Source organism: Candoia aspera, chromosome 2 (genome assembly GCF_035149785.1).
Source record: "Candoia aspera isolate rCanAsp1 chromosome 2, rCanAsp1.hap2, whole genome shotgun sequence".
Taxonomy (NCBI): domain Eukaryota; kingdom Metazoa; phylum Chordata; class Lepidosauria; order Squamata; family Boidae; genus Candoia; species Candoia aspera.
This window is the reverse complement of record NC_086154.1, coordinates 130,899,414-130,922,393: the sequence shown is the minus strand read 5'-3', so window position 1 is coordinate 130,922,393 and position 22,980 is coordinate 130,899,414. Positions and strand designations below refer to the sequence as shown.

General features: G+C 37.8%; 1 protein-coding gene across 2 annotated transcripts in view; it reads left to right on the top strand.

Moving 5' to 3' along the window:
• DIP2B (disco interacting protein 2 homolog B) overlaps nt 1-22,980 on the top strand; it is a 184,467-nt gene that overhangs the window by 102,832 nt on the left and 58,655 nt on the right. For both annotated transcript variants that reach the window (XM_063293623.1, XM_063293622.1), the window contains exon 3: nt 19,436-19,564. In XM_063293623.1, coding sequence (XP_063149693.1) covers nt 19,436-19,564 — 129 coding nt within the window. The remainder of the gene's footprint in view (nt 1-19,435; nt 19,565-22,980) is intronic.

The window sequence follows — 22,980 nt, the reverse complement described above, 5'->3', positions numbered from 1 at the left end:
CCAGAGGGCTTGTTGTGGCAGCAAATTCTTCCAGTTTCTCATTTTAAATGGAATTTTAATTCTTTGCTTTTTGATAATTAATCTACTAGCATTTGAGGGTTGCTTGCTTGCTATTTAGTTTACTGTATAGTCAAATGAGCCTGCCTACGTCATGCAGATATTTAGAAAGAAAATTTCTATTAAGACACAATTTTGCATGCTGCCCTAGGTCTTTATGAAAATAGTTCTGCTACTGTGGTGTGTGTCATGGTTGTAATTGATAGCCAGTTTGGTCTAGTGGTTAAGGCACTGGGATAGAAACCAGGAGACTGTGAGTTCTAGTCCCACCTTAGGCATGAAAGCTGGCTGGGTGACCTTGGGCCAGTCATTCTCAGCCCAACCCACCTGCTATTGTGGGAAAAGAGGAGGAGGAAGGAGTAGTAAGTATGTTCACTGCCTTGAGTTATTTACAAAAATAATAAAGGTGGGATAAAAATAAAATAAAATAAAAATTTATGCTGAGAGAAATGATAGTGCATTCACATGGCGGTATTACCCTACAACTTTTTAAATACAGCAGTCATTGCAATGGCTATTGGCTGCACTAGAGGCAAGATATCCACATGCCTTGCTCTAGACTGAGTGTGATAAATCTCATGGAAAATTCCTTTTAAAAGGGTATTGACTCATCTACAGCAAGCCCAAACACAGTTATCATCCTAGGGTTCAGGGTGGAGAGGGGAGGTGGCAGACAAATAAATAGCCAACCTGTTAACACAGCCAAATTTTGAATTAGGTGTTGGCTGTTTTAGTCAGCGTAAAAGTCATATTGCAGATTTTCAACTCTCTGAATTGTCGAATTCATTACTTGCTACCCTGCATAGAGATTGATACTTGCCTTTGTTGTTTTAATCATCAGTAGAGGTGTGTTTGTACTCAGTAGTCATGTAGCAGGCTGTTCAGTCCAAGGATCATTTAATAAAGTCTGTTTCTTACCCAGATGTATTTTTTTCTGTTTCCTCCAAGAGACTTTTACTGGGTATTGCCAATAAAATTTGGCTGTTTGTTTTCCTAACTCATTTTTATCATTTTCCTGTCTTTACAGGTTGATTAGTTCCTCCATAAATGCAGTTTTTGACTGTTGTGGAGCTTAAACGCCTCTCCCAGAGATTATTTTTCCAATAAAAAAGCTGCAGTGTTTTAACCCTGGAAAAATAATAACTTCCAGCTTTATTATTTAACATATGAAATATATATTCCATTTTTCATCATTAAAAATGATGTCAAAGAAAGGGCACAAAGCAAGATAAAAAGATATACTCCAATAAACAAACAAACAAAAAAGGACATTAGAACAGCAGAAATTCAGTCTGTGTCTTGGGTATTCAGCTGGTACAAGAAGCCCACAGTCGCAATACCATTAACAAGAAGTTCCGGTCTCAAGCCTCCTGTGAGCCGTGCCTACAGCTGGGACATTAAGAAAGTCTCCCCAGCTATTTCATCTCGTGGGCTGACTAGTGCTGGATGTTAGAGCAATGAACACGTTGAATTGAGCCTGAGAGTCCATAGATAGCCAATAGGCTACTTTGAGAATAGTATTTTATCCCACGTAGAGCTCATCTTCATGCTCCCTTCACCATGATAGAAAGATAGCACAGCAAGTGTTCGTAGAGGCCATGTCCTCAGTACACAGCCTTTGACTTATCCCCTGCCCACTATGCAGGTAATCTCTTTTTTTCCGTAGCTGTTTCAGTTTTAAACCTGTTCCTCAGCTGTTTTGTCTTCGCCTGACAGAAGTCTTGCTGCATGAACAATCAGTGAGGTCTCATTCATGTTCTTAATGACAATGTGGTCAGGGTTTGCATCTGCTGAGCAACTTTTGGCCAGTTGAAGCTGCTCAGACCTTCCCTCTCACTTCAGGTCACTAGGCATTGCCTTCCATGACCATTTTGGCTTGGGCTGTAGAAAAAAGTCAGACATCTGGTTTTCATGGATGCCTCTACTCGCGTAATGGTGTTCAGACATTACCTGGGCTCATTATATATACATATAGCAGCATTCCAGTATACCTTTACACCTGTTATTAAACACATATTCAGTGATCTTTAAAAACACAACAGTAGACCTGTATGTTAAAAGGGGGAGGTGTCTATTCATCGACTTAAGCCATAAATGTATTGCTAGTTCTGCCCCAAATGAGCACATTTTTCTGCTGCTTCAGCTGATAGTTTCTCATGGGTGTCTCTTGAGAGGGCAGCAGTGCCATTTTCTTTATTCCATAGACATTTTCACGTGCTGCCAACTATGGCCATTTGCTATATTGAGGCAGATTAGAGCTTGATCATCAGGTCAGCAGAGATTATACCAGCATATTTTCTGACAACTGGAAGACTGGAGGAGTGCAAGTTAACAGAGACATGAAAAGGAGCTCTTATTTACCTCATCTAGCAATCAGGTAGCTGCATTCTGTAAGAGCTGCTGTTTCTGGAACATCTTCCAGAATAACCCATGTGGAACACACTGTAGTAATTCACTCATGAGGATTACTGAAGTCTAGTATCCCAGTTCAGGAAACTGGCACACCTTCTGAAATTGGGCACTTATCATTGTAGTTAGTGTAATGCTTCTGCAGTACTGTGCCTTTACCTCCGAGCCCCAGGGCCACTACTTCAGTGGTGCCAAAGCTGTTTTGAGATCCAGGTAGACTGTAAAGCTTATCTTAGGATAGCTGAGACTATTTGGTGCTGATAGAAAGCCAAACTAAAATGTGATTTAGCAGTTTTCCTCTTCTAGTGCAGCTATAGCTGGCTGACTACCATCCTATTATTTTGCCCAAGAAAGGAATACTTGTGTCAAAAATCTCAGGGTCCAGAGAGGATTTTTCAAGAATGCATTAAAGAGTTACATAACATTATTTTACATTGCACTCAGAAATGCAAGTGCAAGTACCAAATGGCTACTGCCTGTGAGATAATTCATGGCATCAGTAATAATCCTATCTGCCACGCCTACACTTTTGTTTTATTTTATTTTATTTATTTAAATGTAAGGTCCTTGAACTGTCCTTAATGCCAGTTCATCCAAAAGAATAGAATAGCTCATCATATCTTTGTGAAATAATAATGTACAGCATGGTTACTCTCCTCTCAAAATGGACCACCACTGAAAAAACTAATGTTTTCCATTTGCCATTAGCTGTCTCTAAAACTAGAGTGTAAATCTCTATAATTTTAAAAGCAGTCTGCCTGCTCAGTAAAAATACCCTCTTTCCTTCCCTCATTGGCATGAAAACAAGACATGTTGTTATTAATGCTGCCAGCTAGATCAGGGCTGGTGCTTACAAAATCACTTTTTAAAGTTTTGTTTTCCTGGAAATCCTGGAAATCTGCCTGATTCTAGGTACTTTGATTGTAGCAGGCTAAGAAGAGAACCTCCTGAGGAATCTGTATAACGACCAAGTAGCAACGGTAAGAACAGACCACGGAACAACGGACTGGTTTAAGATTGGGAAAGGAGTACGGCAGGGCTGTATACTCTCACCCTACCTATTCAACTTGTATGCAGAACACATCATGCGACATGCTGGGCTTGAGGAATCCAAGGCTGGAGTTAAAATTGCTGGAGGAAACATTAACAATCTCAGATATGCAGATGAGACCACTTTGATGGCTGAAAGCGAAGAGGAACTGAGGAGCATTATGATGAAGGTGAAAGAAGAAAGTGCAAAAGCTGGACTGCAGCTAAACCTGAAAAAAACCAAGATTATGGCAACCAGCTTGATTGATAACTGGCAAATAGAGGGAGAAAACGTAGAGGCAGTGAAAGACTTTGTATTTCTAGGCGCAAAGATTACTGCAGATGCTGACTGCAGTCAGGAAATCAGAAGACGTTTAATCCTTGGGAGAAGAGCAGTGACAAATCTCAATAAAATAGTTAAGAGCAGAGACATCACACTGACAACAAAGGTCCGCATAGTTAAAGCAGTGGTATTCCCAGTAGTAACATAATGGCTGCGAGAGCTGGACCATAAGGAAGGCTGAGTGAAGGAAGATAGATGCTTTGGAACTGTGGTGTTGGAGGAAAATTCTGAGAGTGCCTTGGACTGCCAGAAGATCAAACCAGTCCATCCTCCAGGAAATAAAGCCAGACTGCTCACTTGCGGGAATGATATTAAAGGCAAAACTGAAATACTTTGGCTACATAATGAGAAGACAGGACACCCTGGAGAAGATGCTGATGCTAGGGAGAGTGGAAGGCAAAAGGAAGAGGGGCCGACCAAGGGCAAGATGGATGGATGATATTCTAGAGGTGACGGACCCGTCCCTGGGGGAGCTGGGGGTGTTGACGACCGACAGGAAGCTCTGGCGTGGGCTGGTCCATGAAGTCACGAAGAGTCGGAAGCGACTGAACGAATAAACAACACAAGAAGGGAACCATCAGTCTTGAGGAGTAATGATTCTAGAAAGCTGTTAAGAAGTACCTGGATCCTGGATTCAGCCTTCTCCAAGTTGGTGCTTTCGTGAAGTGTTGAGGCTGAGATAACTCTCACAATCTCCAGCCATCATATCATTTGGTATCAATTGGTAGAGAGCCAGTTTGGTCTAGTGGTTAAGGTTCTGGGCTAGAAACCAGAACTCTGTGAATTCTAGTCCCACCTTAGGCATGAAAGCTGGCTGGGTGACTTTGGGCCAGTCACTCTCTCTCAGCCCAACTCCACAATGTAGACTAGCCTCCTCATGGTGCACCCTAGGCAACATGACTTTTCACAGCTAAATAGTCTACACATCTGGCTGCTGGACCTCACAGGGATTTCCCAGCAAGAAAAAGCAGGATGAACACCAAACTGCTATGCCATACTATAAATATAAATAAAATTCCGTTCTCACCCCTATGGATGGTATGTGTCTTCCTCAACCTCGGGTCCTCTACCAGAGGCCTGGGAGTTTGAGGGTTCTGCACAGTATCTTAGCGGTTCCCAGCCCTGCACTCTTCTGGACAGAGAGCTCTGATGTTGTTCCTGCGATCCATTGGAGCCACTCTCCCAGCTTGGGGGTCACAGCCCCAAATGCCCCTACCACCACTGGGACCACTTTGGCCTTCACTTTCCACATTCTCTCTAGTTCCTCTTTCAGGCCCTGGTACTTCTCCAGCTTCTCATACTCCTTCTTCCTGATGTTGCTGTCCGTTGGCACTGCTACATCTATCACCACCGCTGTCTTCTGGTCCTTGTCTACTACTACAATGTCTGGTTGACTGCCAGTGCCTGCCTGTCCATCTGGATCTGGAAGTCCCACAGGATCTTAGCCCTGTCATTCTCCACAACCTTCTGTGGAATCTCCCATCTGGACTTGGGAGGGTCTAGCCCATAACACTGTGGAGATGTTCCTGTACGCGATGCCAGCTACTTGGTTGTGCCATTCAGTATATGCTGTTCCTGCCTGCATCTTACACCCTGCCACTATGTGTTGGGCTCTCTCTCAGGCTTCTCTGTACAGTCTGCACCTCGGGTCCTGTCTAGTGTGGTAGACCCCTGCTTCTATGGATCTGGTGCTTAGTGCCTGTTCAATATATATAAATTGGTTATGCTGATTTGAAAATATTTGCTGTTGTGGTTCCAGTACATCTGGAAAGCAAGTAGGCTTGGTGCCAGTTTTAAAATCTCAGTGGATATGATTGCCTTTGTTTTTCTAAATAAGATAAAAAAACACTTAGCTATTAAAATGCTCAAGGGTATTGCTAAATCTATGGATAATTAATATTGGTTAAATGTTTTAGTTGTTGCATAATGCTTAGAAAGACAAATATGTTGGCATTCTTACAACAGACAAAGCAGTTAGAGGAAAGAGAGTGCCACTGGATGATATGAAATGGTTCTTAAATGTGTTTGGAAATTAGTTTGATTAAAGGGGACGAGTCTTTCAATTGTATTTATTTATGTCAACTTCAACTGCATGCTTAATGCTGTTTCAGGTATGAAAATAAAGAAATGGAGTTTCCCTCTTGCTAGTTTCTATTTAGTTATATTATGCTTGTGAATTGTAGATTAGACAAAGACTCAGTGTGCTCGATAATTAGAAGGATCCAGGTTCTGTGGTTTCTGTTGATTAGTTTAAACAAATTATATTTAGAATTAGGATGCAACAGTGAAAAGGATATAGACTTTTGTTGACTAGGCAACAAAAGCAAAGTGGGACAACTGTTTTTGTATACTTTTTAAAAGCTAGGAAGCTTGACAGTCATAATTGGATTTTACTAGTTTGTATCATATGAAACATGAATTCTTCAGTTTGGGTGTTAATGTGAATTAGGTAGGTTGGCTTGGATTTTTTTAATGTTCAGTTAGGGAAAAAAAGAGATTTGATGATCTCTTCCCTCTGCTTGCTATTAATTTAAAGAAGTGACAGATTTGTTCATCTCCAGTCAAAACCCAAGTTCCATGGCTTTAACCATGCAAATTCCTGGAAAGTAGTTATTACTTGATAGAAGAAGCTGCTAATACTAATTTAGTTTGATATTGCTGACAGCAGTAAAGACATTCCTGCAGTTTTGCAGACAGTATGTATGTGAGATGCCCTTGAGGTGACCATAGTTAATTTCTGAACTGTTTCAGTATTGTATTTCTGCCATGATATTGACCTTACTGTTATAAAAGTAGGGTATATAAACATTATTGGTATGTTAGCTATCAGTTCTGTCTAACATAATATTGGAAGACTTGTTTCAGCAGAAATTGTCAAATAATTTAAAGAGATTTCTGACAAGAGCACAAAAATCCTCTGAGCTGGCTCAACAATGTTCTTTTCATTTTCAAAAGTTAGTATAAGAGAATATTAGTAAATGTTAAACAGGTTTTTATGGGATAATTTCAATGGGATAATTGAAGATTCACGGTAAGAACTTTATTCTCACATGCTGAAAGAACAGAGAGAGAGAGGTATTGACTAATCCTGTTTATTCCTTGGATCTCTCTTGATTTTTTAAAATACCACTGATCATACTATTCCCTTGGATAGGGAACTAGAAGCACTATACTTTAGTGGTTCTGTTCAGATTGCCCAGTCAAATTCAAAAAGTTCATCCTGTCCAGTAGATCATATAATGGAGCAGAAGGCACAGTCCCAAGTAAAACCGAACCAAACCAAACCAAACCAAACCAAACCCAGCAGATAGTAAAATCCAGCTCAGAGTTCAAATTAGTAAGGTTCTATATCAGCAAGGAATTGTCAAGTCCTATCAAATTTCAAGGTTCCTTATTACTCCTGAGTATTTGGTAATTACTCATTATTCATCCCAAGAAGGTCATTGCTCTGAAGGTGCTCTACTAAGCAGCCTGGCAGTTCTTTGACTCTCTGCCTTTTAGTTCTCAGTGTGGTGGTGGTTTGAAGGCTGTACTGGAATCACAGTCCAGAGTTGGAGAATTGGAAGCCGGGGAAGATGGTTTTGCCAAGATCTCAGAGCTAGGCGCTATCCTATGGACCAGATTTCCAACCTGTTTCCACCTCTTCTTCAGAAGAAAACTCATCCAAAGTGGTCATTGTTAAGATGATACTGGAATACTGCTGCTCTTTTCCTTGTAGTAAGAAATCCCACAGGGTTCTGTCATGAATGCTTTTTAATATCTACCTGAAAGTATGGGAAAGATCATCTGGAATACTGAGTTGGGATATCATCCATGATGCTGATTCATACACTGTTTTTCAGTGGAAGCAGATTTCTGATTTTCTATGTAAGTGATTGGATGATGTGATGTTCTTCTCAAACCATTTAATTTGCAATTCTATGTTTATTGAAATAGTTTTAAACTGAAGCTGTGGGCTATTTTGTAACTGAGGCAGGGTCAACATACATTAATTATAAAATTCTAAAATACCTGTTTTCATATATTATGTGTAATATAATAATAATAATAATAATAATAATAATAATAATAATAATAATAATAATAATGTAGTATTACCTAAATAATGTTGTGGCTTTTCTGTTGATCAACCAAAATGCATTAAAGTTAGGAATAGATTTTTGTACTGTTTAACTACTGAACCTTCTACAAGAATTAACTCTAGTGAACCGTAAGAATTAAAACATACTTTATTTCATTTATTTTCTATCCCGCCTTTATTATTTTTATAAATAACTCAAGGTGGCCAACATAGCTAATACTCCTCCCTCCTCCTATTTTCCCCACAACAACCACCCTGTGAGGTGAGTTGGGCTGAGAGAGACTGACTGGCCCAAGGTCAGTCAGCTGGCTTTCATGCCTAAAGCGGAACTAGAATTCCCAGTCTCATGGTTCCTACCCTGTTGCCTTAACCACTGGACCAAACTGGCTTTCTTAATCACTAGACCTTAACCTCTCTTAGTCACTAGATGAAACATATAAAAACAACCCACAGTAATTGGGTGGCAATACAAGATCACAGGCATGTTTAATCAGTCAATGATAATAACCCAGTGCATGAAAGATAAATGTCTTTCTGTGGAAACAGGTAAAACAATTTTTATGTCTTGTTTATTGCTGTCAAGATTTCTGTGATGGCACCAGTACTAGGATCTTAACTTGAGAAATTCTTCAGACAGTCCATTAGGAAGCTTAAAGAATCCATTTATTAAAATCTGATTACACAGGACAGTTGCAAAGCTCTGAATAACATTTTGGCACCAAGCATTCAATTTAAATCATTCCCTCTGACATAGTCTCCCCTCCCTGTCTCCCAAGCAAGCCTGTTCTCCTGATCTCCCCACTCCTAGTTCCTTAGACTTAATTAGAGTCCAGGTGTCTTATCAGCCCGTCCGTGGCTCCAACAACTTGTGAAGGAATTTGATTAACAATCCACTCTGTCTGCAAAGCTGCAAAAGCTGACACGGGTTTGCTATCGCCTTGGCTGATGCGTGTAGCAATTTCATGGCAGGTGTGCAAAGCAAGCCTGACAATTGCTCATAATCATAATTAGTTAATTAACAATTAACAATTAACTAATACACATTAACAATTAACTCACGACTCCTGCTCGAAGAGCAGGTGGCAGTCGTGGCCAGGAGGGCCTTTGCTCAACTTCATGTGCACCAGTTACACCCTTTCCTGGATCGAGAGGCCCTTCAAACAGTCATCATGCCCTGTCATCTCCCATATAGACTACTGTAATGCGCTCTACATAGGGCTACCCTTGAAGAGTATCCAGAAGCTACAACTGGTCCAGAACGCAGTCGCACAGGCAACCTTAGGTGCCCCAAGGTAGGCAGATGTAACATCTTTGCTACGCAGGCTGCACTGGCTCCCAGTTTGCTTCCAGGTCCAATTCAAGGTGTTGGTTATCACCTTTAAAGCCCTACATGACATGGGACCAGGTTACCTGAGGGACCGCCTCATCTCCATCACATCGGCCTGTCCCACCCGGTCATGGAGAGAGGGCATGTTACAGACCCCATCTGTAAAATAATTCCATCTGGCAGAGTCCAGGAAACAGGCCTTCTCTACAGTAGCTCCCACCCTCTGGAACATTCTTCCACCAGAGGTGAGACAAGCCCTCTCTCTCCTGGACTTCCATAAAAAACTAAAAGCCTGGTTCTATCATCATGCCTGGAGCAGGAATGGGAACAGTCATTTGTGGGGATGATTAGCACCCTAGAAGGGCCCTTTACACCCACGGATTGAGATACAACCTTTAGCCATCTGGATTTTACCATATTTTATATTTTTATTATCTATCTATTGTATTTATAAGGACATTGAATTTTAAACTTTGTCTGGTTGTAAACCACCCAGAGTCTCTCCTTTTGGGGGAAGATGGATGGTGATAAAATTTGATAGATAGATAGGTAGGTAGGTAGGTAGGTAGGTAGATAAAGAAAGAAAGAAAAATATTTTCTTTAGAATATACTTAATAGAATCTGTTTTATTGGGGTTTCCTCAGAATTAATACGAATTGGAGTTAATAGTGATTATAAAAGTAGATAGTATGCATGCAAGAATCTTTATGCCCCCCCCTCATAAAATAATTGGAATTATTTTAATGCTCTGGACTGTCTCCATACCTTAATTGAAAAAGTGATTGAAGATGAAATTGTGCATATAAGTAAAACAGTGCAAATTATGTTCTCATTTTTTCCATCATTCTGGAAGACCCTGAAAAAATCGTGGAGAATGCTACATACTTATTTTTATAATAGGAAATGTTCAACATTTTGAGTGAAACTGCTTTTTTTGATAAAAATGTATGTGGGTCCATATTGTTTATATTATTTTAGCCTTCATTTGATCAGATTAAAGATGTGGCTTTTTAGAACATTTTTCCTATACAAAGTAAATCCTCTGGCAATTTAAGAAGAATCAATTTATTTACACATTGACAGATTGAGAAGGAATGAGAAGGAAACATAACTGTTATGGATATAACCTTTTATGGAGTAAAATTGATGCAGATTTACAAAGAATAGTTTCAGAAACCCAACAAAATTTCTTTTGCTAAGTCCCTGTGGCTAGATTAAGTAAGTAAGATACATTTTAAGAGTAGGTGAATCAATGTACAGTAAATCTAACCAGCGTCCTTTTATTTTATTTTATTTTTCTTTTAAGGAAATAATTGTTTTAAAGAAGCAGAAAAATTGCAATTACTGTCAAATAGAATTTACATGTATTTACTCAGAATACGCAGTTGATAGGCATTTGTTCACAACTCTTACCCATTGTCCTCCTTCTGGAAAGGCAAGGTGATTCCAGCTAATGTCACAAAAGATATTTCAGAGTCAAGTCCAAGCAGTGGGCTAAGACTATTTAATCAAGTCAGAATTGGAACCAAAATCTAGAATTCCACTATTTTGTGTGTTATGGTTAGTACCATAACAACTAGGTTGTTTTTTTTAAAGGTTTAAATAAAAAAAGACCAAAATATCATACCATATGAGAACATAAGATTTAACTACTTTACAAATTTTGAACAATTTAAAAAAGATTTCTAAAAAATATTTCAAAGACCATTGGGTTTGCTGTAGGAGCACCTTTGTGAGTCCCATTTTGCTGACCCCCAACTTTTATGGGTCAGGGTTGTTGTTGTTAGTTGCCATCGAGTTGTTCACGACTCACGGTGACCCTGTGTGTAACAGAATGAAAAGCTGTTCCGTCTTGCGCCATATGCCTGACTGAACAGTCAGGCATATGGGCCAGGGTATTTTGTGTGAGAAGAGGTCTGTGAGAGATTTAATTTTTTATCCTGCCATATCTGTGATCTCTTTATTTTCTAGCAAATCTTGAATATCCCATTTGGCTAGCCAGCAGAGGTTTAACATATTTTAAATATTTTATATAAAAAACCTTGTTTATCTTAATCGTGCTGCTCCTTTTGTAATGAATGTAAAACTATACTATATAAAAAACGAACAATTGAAGCTTAAATGAATACGTCTGCTCTCTTAGGCTTTGATAGTCCCCCTATAATTTCCTCATTCTAGCTCCCCATCACAAGCAATATAATTGGTATGCTACAAATAAAATGTTTTATTCTTTGGGGATTTCCAGCCAATTTTAGAACCATATTATTTACCTACATAAAGCAGTTTGATCTCTCTTTGAAATTTCTCTTCTTTTCAAGCAATGCTTAACTGTTACCAATGTAACTGCTAATTAGCAACTATAATGACAGTAGAAGAAAAAACTATAATTAACAGTGTTAAGTTCATTGACTGATAGGCCTTAAGTAATTATATGGGGATATAGAAGTAAAAAATTTGCATACCAGTAAAACCTGAATATATACGTAGGACAGTATGTGTATCACAGTTACATGAAAGAACAGGCAAAGAACATAGTACTGTATGGTATGGGGCGTAGAATTCGGCTTCCAAAACTTCCTCTTAGAAAAAGAAAATGCTGAGTTGTTAAAATTGTGAGGATGGGCCTGAAATTATTTCGGCAATGCCTCATAAAGTAGCTTTTCTATTCAGGACAATTTTCCGGGGCTGGAGGTCAGGATTTCAATTCCCTGCTTAGCCTCTTGTACTTCCTGGTGCCTGCTAGAAAAATATATTATGCAAGTTAATAAAATATGCAATTATTTATGCAAAAGGAAAGAAAGAAAGTTAATGTCCAAGGGCATTGTCTAAAAGTGAATAATGCAGTAACATTGGCTGAAGCTAACCAATTCTGGGATTGCTGACTGTCTCCCTAGAGAGTAGACAGTGAGGTCTTGATAGAAGAAAAGTGAATTTAAGTGAAATGGATATGAATACAGATTAAATTAAGAGAAGCTGTGCAATTCTTTATATATATATATATATATATATATATATATATATATATATATATATATATATATAAATTTATTTTAAAAAGTTTAAAAGGGAGATACAACCTAATAAGTAAGAAAAAGAAAAGAAATCAAGGAGAAAGCTAAAAGTTCAAGAAAGGAAAAAAGTAAAAGAAGGGAAAAGAAAAAAAAGATACAAAGAAGTGGCTTTTGATCTTTTTACAGCAGTTATGTACAATTATAAATTTACCTCTTACTCTATGGTTCTAACTGTATTTATCCTATCTAATCATCAAAACCACAAATCATAAATTCATTTTTTCAGTTTTATGCAAAAAGTCCATAAGGGGTTTCCAGTCAGCAGTAAGCATAGCTACTGTCTTTTCTCTGATCAGAGAAGTCAACTTAGCCATCTTAGTAAATTCCATGATCTTCACCATCCATTCCTTCCTTGTCGGTAATGCAGAATCTTTCCATCTTTGCACATAGAATAATCTCACTGCAATTATCATGTACAAAAACAAAGTTCCATGACTTTTTCCCAATTATTTGTCCATCAATCTCAAAAGAAAGACCTCTTGTCTCAATTGCATATTAATCTTTAAAATCCTCTGAATCAGTGTATGTATTTGATTCCAAAACTTTCTAGATTTTTTACATGTCCAAGCATGATAAAATGTCCCTTCTTGTTGTTCACATTTCCAACATAAAATTGAAGTGCCTTTTTATATTCTAGATATGGGAACATATACCAATGGTACATCATTTTATAAAAATTCTCTTAAGATGATAACATAGTGTAAATTTCTGCTCGAAGAGCAGGTTGCAGTCGTGCAGTTGCAGTCGTCCTTTTAACCACATATTTTCCTATTGTTCCACCTGTATATTACAACGGAAACGTTTAGCCCACTTTATCATACGTTCTTTCACTTGTTCGTCTTCTGTTTACAATTTCAATAAAAGTTTATACATTTTAGCAGTTACATGTTCATCACTTGTACACAATTCTATTTCAAACTTAGTCGTACAATGTTCAAAACCATAAATTCTTTCGTCTGCTTTAAATCTTTCTAATAACTGCAGATAAGAAAACCATTGACAGCTATATCCTTCTGCCACCAGTTCTCTTGATTTTATTTTATACTGTATTCCCCTTGACATTCATTTTTATCACAGAAATTCTCCCCAGCAATGACAGTTGTAGTTTCTCCCATCTTAGCATGGCTTAACATAGTTATTTTAAAATAACATGAAGTTCATATTTGTCATAGTGACACCCAGATATTTTACCTTCTTCTCAATCTTAAAACCCATTTCATTCATCAATTCTGTTTGATCTTCATCTTCGTTTTACTAATCTTGAAACCTGCTACTGCACCAAATTCTTATAATTGCCCATTAATGTTTCAGTTCTCTTCAAAGGCTCTTCCAAAACCAACACGAAGTCACCTGCAAAAGCCCTTAACTTACAAGTTTATTAATAGAAGCTGTGCAATTCTACCCTTCTGTATCTTTGCTTGATATGTAGAAAGTAAGGTATTTTGATGCAGATTCATCCATTTCACCATTTATTTATTTATTTATTTATGAAATTTCTCTGCCACTCATCTCATGTACAACAACTCTGGGCAGCTTAAAATCCTAAAAATAGCAAGTCATTAATACAATTCAATGCAAATACATAAAAAATACAAAGTCTGAAATATAAAATATAAAGTATAAAATATACAATTCAAGATGGGAAGCTCTTGATCTTGGCACCCTCACGGGGTCAACCACATGAATGGCTGTCCCCCCTCCCATCCCAGGCCAGGTGGCATAACCAAGTTTTTACTCCCTTCCGAAAGGCCGGGAAAGTGGGGGCCTGTCTAACCCCCCAGGGGTAGCTTGTTCCAAAGGGCGGGTGCTATTGCAGAGAAGGCGCTCTTCCTAGACCCTGCCAGTCAGCAATCCCTCATAGACAGGGTCCGTAATATGCCCTCTCTGCCTGACTGGGTGGGATGGGTCGATATAATTGGGATGAGGTGGTCCCTCAGGTAACCTGGACCTATGCCATATAGGGCTTTAAAGGTGATAACCAAGACTTTGCATTGGACCCAGAAACAAACCAGCACCTAATGCAGCTCGCGCAGCAATGGTGTTATATATGCCCTTCTAGGGGTTCCTGAAACTGCTCACGTGGCTGCATTTTGCACCAGCTGAAGCTTCCGGATACTCTTCAAGGGTAGCCCCATGTGCAGTGCATTGCAGTAGTCTACACGGGAGATGACCAGGACACGAGTGACTGTTCGGAGGGACTCTTGATTCAGGAAAGGGCGTAGCTGGCACACAACATGAAGTTGTGCAAAGGCTCCCCTGGCCATGACTGCAACCTGCTCTTTGAGCAGGAGTCGTGAGTCCAGGAGAACCCCCAGGTTCTGCATTGGGTCTGTCTGGGGAAGTGCAACCCCATCTGGAGTCAAAGATGGTAAATTCCTGGATACCTGGGAGCCCCCTACCCACAGCTACTCCATCTTGCCAGAGTTCACCTGTTGTTCCCTATCCAAACCCTTACAGCCTCCAGGCACCACAAGAGAGTGGCAACAGCATCACTTATGTCACCCGGGATGGAGATGTATAATTGCGTATCATCATCAGCATATTGATGATATAGACCAACTATACACAGTACTCCTATATGATGTAAATTGGGGTGGGTGGGGAGGAATCTTCCTTTCCTTTGTGTGTGTGTGTGTGTGTTTCTCCTTAAAGATTAATTATGAAAATTGGAAATTTAGGAAATGCTAGAAACATTTGATTCACCAAATTCCTTTATTATTGAATAATTTGGAAAAGAGGACTTTAAAAGAGGTTGCTGTGAAGGTTTACACAAACAGTGCAAGCAAGTTGTAATAAAAGGCAGTTCATTAAAGAGATGAGTTGGAAATTGCAGTCAGTCATTTCTGTAATATGTATATAAAGTTATCAGTCAATTTAGTTTTTTTAAAAGTCATATTTTAGAAGTCATATTTGAATTTCATATATTTGCATGTTTAAGTTATTAATTTATTTTCAAAGTGGGAGTGGAAAAAATGATGCACAGTAGAATAATCCTTGTGTAATTTATGATTAATCATCAAGGTTTCTTATTCCATTAGTTAATAGTAACAGTGGTGATTCCCCCATATACCTAAATTAAGCTTCTAAAATGTAGGAAGCTTGAGTTTATCAAGGACTGTAAACCTAGTTCACTTCTAATACTACTGAGAACCAATTCCTAGGCTTGGTATTTGTTCAAAGATTCATTGATTCCATGTATGGTTTTTTGCAGATCATTGTGTTTTGATCTTGGGGTTCTAATAAAAAAGAAATTAGATTTGAAAAATCACCCCCAATCCTTATAAAAGATTTTTTACCTTCTTGTCAGTCCTTAAAATAGTTGTATTGTATAGCCAATTTCCAAGATAATCTGTCTTCTGTGAAATAATATATTCCTCCTCCTCCTTCAACATGTAGCCTGCTTTGCAAAAATAGCAGGTTGCAATTGTTTACTCAAAAAGGTCTCCAGTTATGAATGAACTTGTTTCTCTTCCTGCACTGAAATAAAGCCATTGTCCTGTGTTTAAAAACATCATGTCATAGGCCTTTTGGTACTAGAATGCTATTATTATTGTGAGGCTTGCTGGGCTTAGTTTAAAGAATATTAGGAACTAAATTTAATGTACTGTGATCAAATTTATATTTAGCTCAAATTGGTATTTTCCTCTGATGAAAGAATGTATCATTGAATATACCATAAACAGCAAAATAGCAGCAGTTTGTGCATACTTGTATACCATTTATGCTGTACTCTTGTTAATTGTTCTTCATGATAGCTGTATAAATATTATCAAATACAGTATACAATCAGAATAATTGAGGTAAAAATTAGGAGCATAACTATCATGGAATCCTTGCCTGAATATTAAAAAATGAAAAGTGAGGAAATTCTCATTGTATATATGCATACATGGGATTATATATTTGCGAATATACATAGAGCAAGCAATGTTGTAAAAATATTTGTTGAGCTGGACTGCTGTCTCATTAAGTGATTTGAAGTGTCTTGTCTCAGCCACCTTTTCTGCCACCGTTTCAACTCTCTCTCTCTTCTGAGCATTGCGGCTATACACGATCAAGAGAGATCTTGCAAAGTACTATGTCAGAGACCAGATAAAATGATGTGGTCTGGATGCTGCTCCTGCAGGTTGGCAATCCCTGTTGTACATTCCTCAAGGTGATGAAATAATTAATATTACAGGTGGTCCTCATTTACCAATGGTAATTGGAACCAGGAACTCTGTTGCTAAGCAACATGGTTGTAAGGTACATCACATGACCGTGCCAACTTACTACGGCAGTTATGGCAGTCCCAGTTGCCATCATTAGGCGAATCCTGCACAGTTGCAGCATCCTGCAGTCATGTGATCACCATTTGCAACCTCCTGCCAGCTTCTCCATTGACTTGCTTGTCAGAAGATGGCAGTGAATGTCGCAAATGGCGATCATGTGACTGTGGGATGCTGTGACATCGTAATTGCAAGCCAGTTGCGGAGAGCCCAAATTGTGATCATGTGACATGAGGGGCACTGCAATGGCTGCAACTACGAGGACCTGTTGTAAGTGCCCTTCCTTCAGTGCCTTCGTAACTTCAAACAGTCACTGAGTGGACGTTAAGCAAGGACTACCTGTATTTTACAGCATTGCCACACAAATAGAATTCAGAATGTAAACTGCTGGGATTTTTTTCTTTATCCCTTCCATAATTTTAAGCATATCTTTTTATTTATTTTTATTACCTTCTTATAAATCTTGATAACATTGTGTTTTTCAATACAGTGATGTTTATACAGTACAATATTAATTGAAGATTATTGACATTCTGTTATTTAGATAACTTAGACCAGGGTTTCTCAACCAGGGTTCTGTGGCACCCTAGGGTTCCGCAAAAGGGTAACCAAGGGTTCCCTGGGCGATCACGATTTATTTAAAAAGTTATTTCAAATTCAGGCAACTTCACATTAAAGAGGTAAGTTTCATTCTTTATTTTTAGTTTAAGAAGACTGTTAATGCATATATACAGGCCTGCACATGAAATGAATATTATAATTTTGTAAGTTCTGGCCTATATTTGAGCCTGAATGTGCAGGGGTCCCCGAGGCCTGAAAACTATTTCAAGGGTTCCTCCAGGCTGAGAAAGGCTGACTTTAGAATACTCTTTTCTCTTCTCTGTTTTCAACACTCTATCAATACTAATTACAATTTAGGATAGCAGTATTACAAGCATAAAATTATTTGACTTATTCATCCAAAGTTGAGTATAACATTACAAAAAGAATTGCTGCGAATTGCATCAAAGTTTTTGTTATATGATAAAGGTTTCAATCATAGGCTGATTACTTAGTATTAAAGTCTCTATTGTATTGTTACTAATACACACACACATGCACACACACATTTGTTAATAAAAGGAAAAGATAAATGAAGCAAATTTAACAAGAATTAAAATACCAAAAAATAGAAGGAAAAAAAAAAGGAAAATAAAAAAAGAACTATTGGATTTATGATTTCCCCCTTTTTATACAGTCGTGTGAAAAAGAAAGGACACCCTCTTTGAGTACTATGGTATTACGTATCAGGACATAATAAAAATCATCTGGTCCTCAGCAGGTCTTAAAATTAGGTACATACAACCTCAGATGAACAACAACACATGGCATATTACACCGTGTCATTACTTGTTTTACAAAAATAAATTTTTAAAGTTGTTTAAACTTCTCTTGTGTATATATACTGTTAGTTTTGCCATTGCTGCATATTCTTTATGTTTAAGTTCCCAATCAGTTATTGTCGGAATTGTATCTTTCTTCTATTGTTGAGCAAAATTTATTCTCACTGCTGTAAGCATATATCTCATTAAATTACAATGTTTCTTGTTGATTTTTTTCTGAAATTATACTTAGTAAGAAAAGTTGTGGTTTCATTTCAAATTTAAATCCCAAAATTTTCTGCATTGTGCTATGTATGTCTTTCCAGTACATACATGTCCACCACATAAAACATTCCTTCTGTTTCATGGCATTCCTAACATTTATTACTGTATGATTTGTCTATCCTAGATGTTATTGATGGAGCTGTATACTATCTGTAGAACATTTTATACCAATTTTCCTTTAAATTAAATTGGTGTAAATTTTATAGATTTAGTCCATAAAAGTTTATATATGTGCCCTGATAGATGGTGGTTTTGTATAAGTGTTTCAAATTCTGTCTTTTTTCTTAATATCCCTCCTTCCTTCTTGAGATCTGATTTTATCCTTCCAGCAATTTGTAAATACATCAACCATGGTATATTCTGGCCTTCACTAAGTAGTTCTTGCTGTGTTTTTAATCTATTTGTAGAGTCTGACTGAACCATATTTGCATATGTAGATACGTTTTTCTTGCTGTAATGATCTCCAACATGAAAAGCATTTGAGGGAGAAACTAGAGGTGAAATTGTTGGGCTTATTATTCCCTTTGTAGAATTCCATACTTTTATCAAACTTTGTCTAGGAATATGTCCTTCTAAATTTTTATCCTCCTTTATATCTCTATACTATAAATATCTGTGAAGTCCATTGACTAAGCCGGCTTCTTCCAAAATTGCCATTCTGCTATTCAGGGAGTTTATCCACTGTGTTATCCATGAGAGGCAGCTTGCTTTATGACACAGTTTAACTCCTGGAAGGGTGAGACTACCTCTTTCTTTGGAATCTTGTAGGATTTTTTGTTTGACTCTGGGACTTTCCCACTCCATGTAAAATTACTGAGAGTTTCTTGCCATTCTTGTAAAGTTCTCGCTGAAATTCTGATTGGTGCCATTTCAAATAAATGGTTTATCTTGGGTAATATATTCATTTTGATAATTGCAGTTGATCCTAACCAAGAATAATTTTAGGCTCCTCCACTTTTCAAGGTCTCTTTTAATCTTTTGAAGCATATTTTTTGAAGCATTACATGTGTACTCAATTATTATAATAAAAGAATGTCATACACTTGTATATGTTTTTGCTTGAAGAAGTTATTTGTCAATTTTTAAATTTAATGGAAAGACTCCACATTGTTACCTAGTGAAATCAGTTGAGTTTGTTAATACTGTCCCAAATATGTCATCTTCAGTTTCGTTAAGAAAAGTATTTTTTAAAATATTCCCACAGGGGTTGAACCAGGTTTGCAGAAAGAATCCCGCAATCAGACACCAGCTCCATCTGCAACTCCAGCACCATCTTCGTCTAAATATCACCGAGGACGCTCTGGAGGAGCCAGAGACGAACGCTACCGCTCCGGTAAGGAGGCTACAAATTCATCTGATGAACTTTGAACCAAATGGATCTTAGTAGCTTTGACTAAACAATAAACAGAAAAGTTAGTTACGACATGCTGACGATGCTAGGTGGGAGAAAGGGAAGGCCAACTGGGATCTTTAGATCTTGTGGTATGTTATGCATGCTAGTGAATTTACTTTGTTGGTACTGTATATAATAATGCTTAGAATTACCGGAATCAACATGTGTGTCAGTGGCAGAGATTAGAAGGAGAGCTAAAAGCATATGTCAGCCTTCCGAGTAGGCCAAGTCAGGAAAAAAACTCCTCAGGTTTGACTGATATAGGCTACGGTAAGAAAATACTGAAAGCCTGACTTTCCCCTCCCTCCCACTTATACCCCAGTGAATGAGAGTGAATGCAGTCTGGGCCTCTTTCTGACACCTCTGTTTTCTGTGCTTAAAGCATGCTTTTGTTTCTGTAACAGTTTGTGCATAGTTTCTCCAAGGTCATCTTTGTGGCTCTCTGCAGTATCCTAATCCAAAGTGTATTGCATTTTAATAGAGTATAGCTGAATGCAACACTTTCAGTATTATGGGATGTTTTATTCAGCAGTAATAATTTACTAAGCATATCTTTCCCTAGTCTTAATTTTAAAAATACCCAACAGTATCTGCAGCAACCACAGTGATATCGAAATGACATATTCGTGTTGAAGCCTTCCAACAGTTGCACTGCATATTTACATCCCATTGTATGACACATGTTCATAAATTCGTAACATTTTATTTACAATAGGGATCTCAACTTTGTCACAATGCCAGATCTCCAAGCTGACTTCTCTGTAGTTTCATATTCTAGGTGAGAAGAAGCCTTTCATGCCCTTTGTCAATCTTTTGAGATGCTTTTTGAAAAACAAACTTCAGGAATTGATTATCAGGAGCCAGTTGTTTCGTAGGAAGCACGAATTCAGGCCCTTTAAAATCACAAAATCCACTTGATGACTGTGGACCAGTTTTCTGTTCTAAACTGTCCCATGTGGTCATAAGAATATTATAAAAATCTCTTGCCCTTTCAGTATATTTTTACATCTCCACCTTTGTTTCATTTGAACAAGAGTCCATACTCTGGTTATACAATGTAAGTATCTTCTTATCAACCTTCATTTCATATGAGGGAAATTAGCATGGTGACATTCAGCGCACACTGTTGAGACATTTCTTTTCACTGGTTCTGAACATTCTGTTTGGAGACTACACTAGATTCTCATTTAGAGTGACCCTGGGACTCTCACACCTTTTATATACTGTTTCCAGCTGTTGTGAAGAAGGGGAATTGGAGTTCAGCTGCCCACTGTGGAAAGGAGGATGTTTCACTTTGTATAGACTGAACTTGCACTTTGATATGGGAGAAGATCCCTCCTCCCCCTTCGTACCTACAGACTAATTTTGCACAAAACAGTAATGAAAGAAACACTTCTTTTCTGCTATCCTGAGTGTTTGTAGTCATTACATGTTGCTGAGGAGTTCTAATCTTCTTGAAATGAGCTTCTTGTTTTACGTATATTGAACTTTTGTAGGAATTGAAGAAGTCTCAAAAAGAGACATATTTTCTGCAATATGGTGCTTACTCATACTTTTAAAAACTATACATAGTCTGCATTTTAAAGGTGTTGTGATAGTGGATTTAGCAGGGGCAGAGAAGCCTCAGTATTTTCTGCAACAGCTCTGTTCTTGCTGCAGATACACGATTCCCAGATTGGGAATCTGGTTGTAGCACATTCAACACAGTAGTTCTTAAACAAAATAGTTGAAAAGCAAAAGTTTATTTTCAGCAGGGTACAAAATGTTTGATACTGTTGAATAATGTCTAGGTTTTGCTGAAGTGGATTTGAATAAGTTCTGTTCATGCTTGGGACCTAACTAGTGGACACCTGAAATTGGGGAAATGATTTCTTAGCTTTATTGTCACATGAGTGATCTGCAATTCTTGTCATAGTGATGTTCTTGCTTTAGGTATTTTACATAATATATTCCAATAGCCAGTCTACCACTGTAATTTTTATCTGTAGCTATGAATCTGAATCTGTTTCACAGTTGCCAGTCAGTATGAATTACACGAAAATTCACCTTCAGCTACAAATGTACTCAGACCTTGAACATACAAGTATTTTTTTAATCCTTCTGAATAAGGTGAACTTTTGCTTCCATATGTTCCTTCTTTTTGTGCTCCAGAATGAATTCTGAAATGTATGAATCATACTGTGTTGGTTTCAACTTAGCACTGTGTTATTGTGCTTGTCCAAATGAATCATATTCAGTAAATGGCACATTCAGCATGAACTCTGTTATTTTTGCATAACCTCCTGCAGACTTTATGCCCTTGGTCCCTGTCATCTTGCTGAAATGGTTCTTCTGGAGCATAGTGTTCAAATTGCTACAGTTTATTGTTGAATTTAAAAACTGTGTTAGGCCTTTGAAACCAGACAATCACTTGTGTTAAAATGGTGGTAGATTTTCAAAAGACATTCTGGGAGGAAATTTGCTAGTTACTGATTTCAAAAGGAAAACAAAGGGAGGATTAAATCTGGGAATATGGATATTGTGGCATCAGCTGTTTTTTATCTAATTCTAAGAGCCGTGAAGGCCTGTTAACATGCTTTTCTTAATGTATCAGGCAACTTTACTGAGTTTTCTGCTTCTACTGATGTTGTGTGCATCTAGACATGCACATCAGGCATTTCTGTCAACTGAAACATCTCAGAATGATTCATTTTGTAAAATCAGATTGTGTATTTTTAGCTTTAATTTACAGCTGATACTACAGTTCTAGTTTAAAAAAAAAACTTCTTGAGAATTTTCACTTGAAGAAAGTTAATTACACTTTTCAAAAGGATCTCTTGGAGTGGTTAATTATACTATTAGTGGGACAGAGCCAGAGCATCTATTCATCAAACAATAGAACTCCCTTCATTCATGATCCATCAGAAATTCGTGCTTGAAGAAATGAGAAGAGAAACTATATTCACCATTTACCCAGCAACTTCTAATATCAACCCATGCTACTGGAGAATTCTCTGGATCAGCTGTTTAGAGGCACAGGAGCTGCAGAAAAGAGGAGAATTTCTAAAAGGAAAAAAAATCTCTGCACTCTGGCAGTAACTGCATTCTTACCCATTAAATATATTTAATAATTCATTTTAGTCATATGAAATTTCCTTCAGAAAAGCATACAAGTATACGTTTTTCTCTTCTTAAAATATTCTATCACATTGGGCAACATAAGCTCATACTCTATGAAATCAGCTCAGCTTTCAGAGTCACTGTGTAACTTTGTGTAGGATGTGCCTGAAAAAAAATCAGGTATTAAACGATACAGCGTTGGTCAATTTCTGTCATTAACAAGTATAACTGTTATATTTAACCTTGCTAAATGGCTT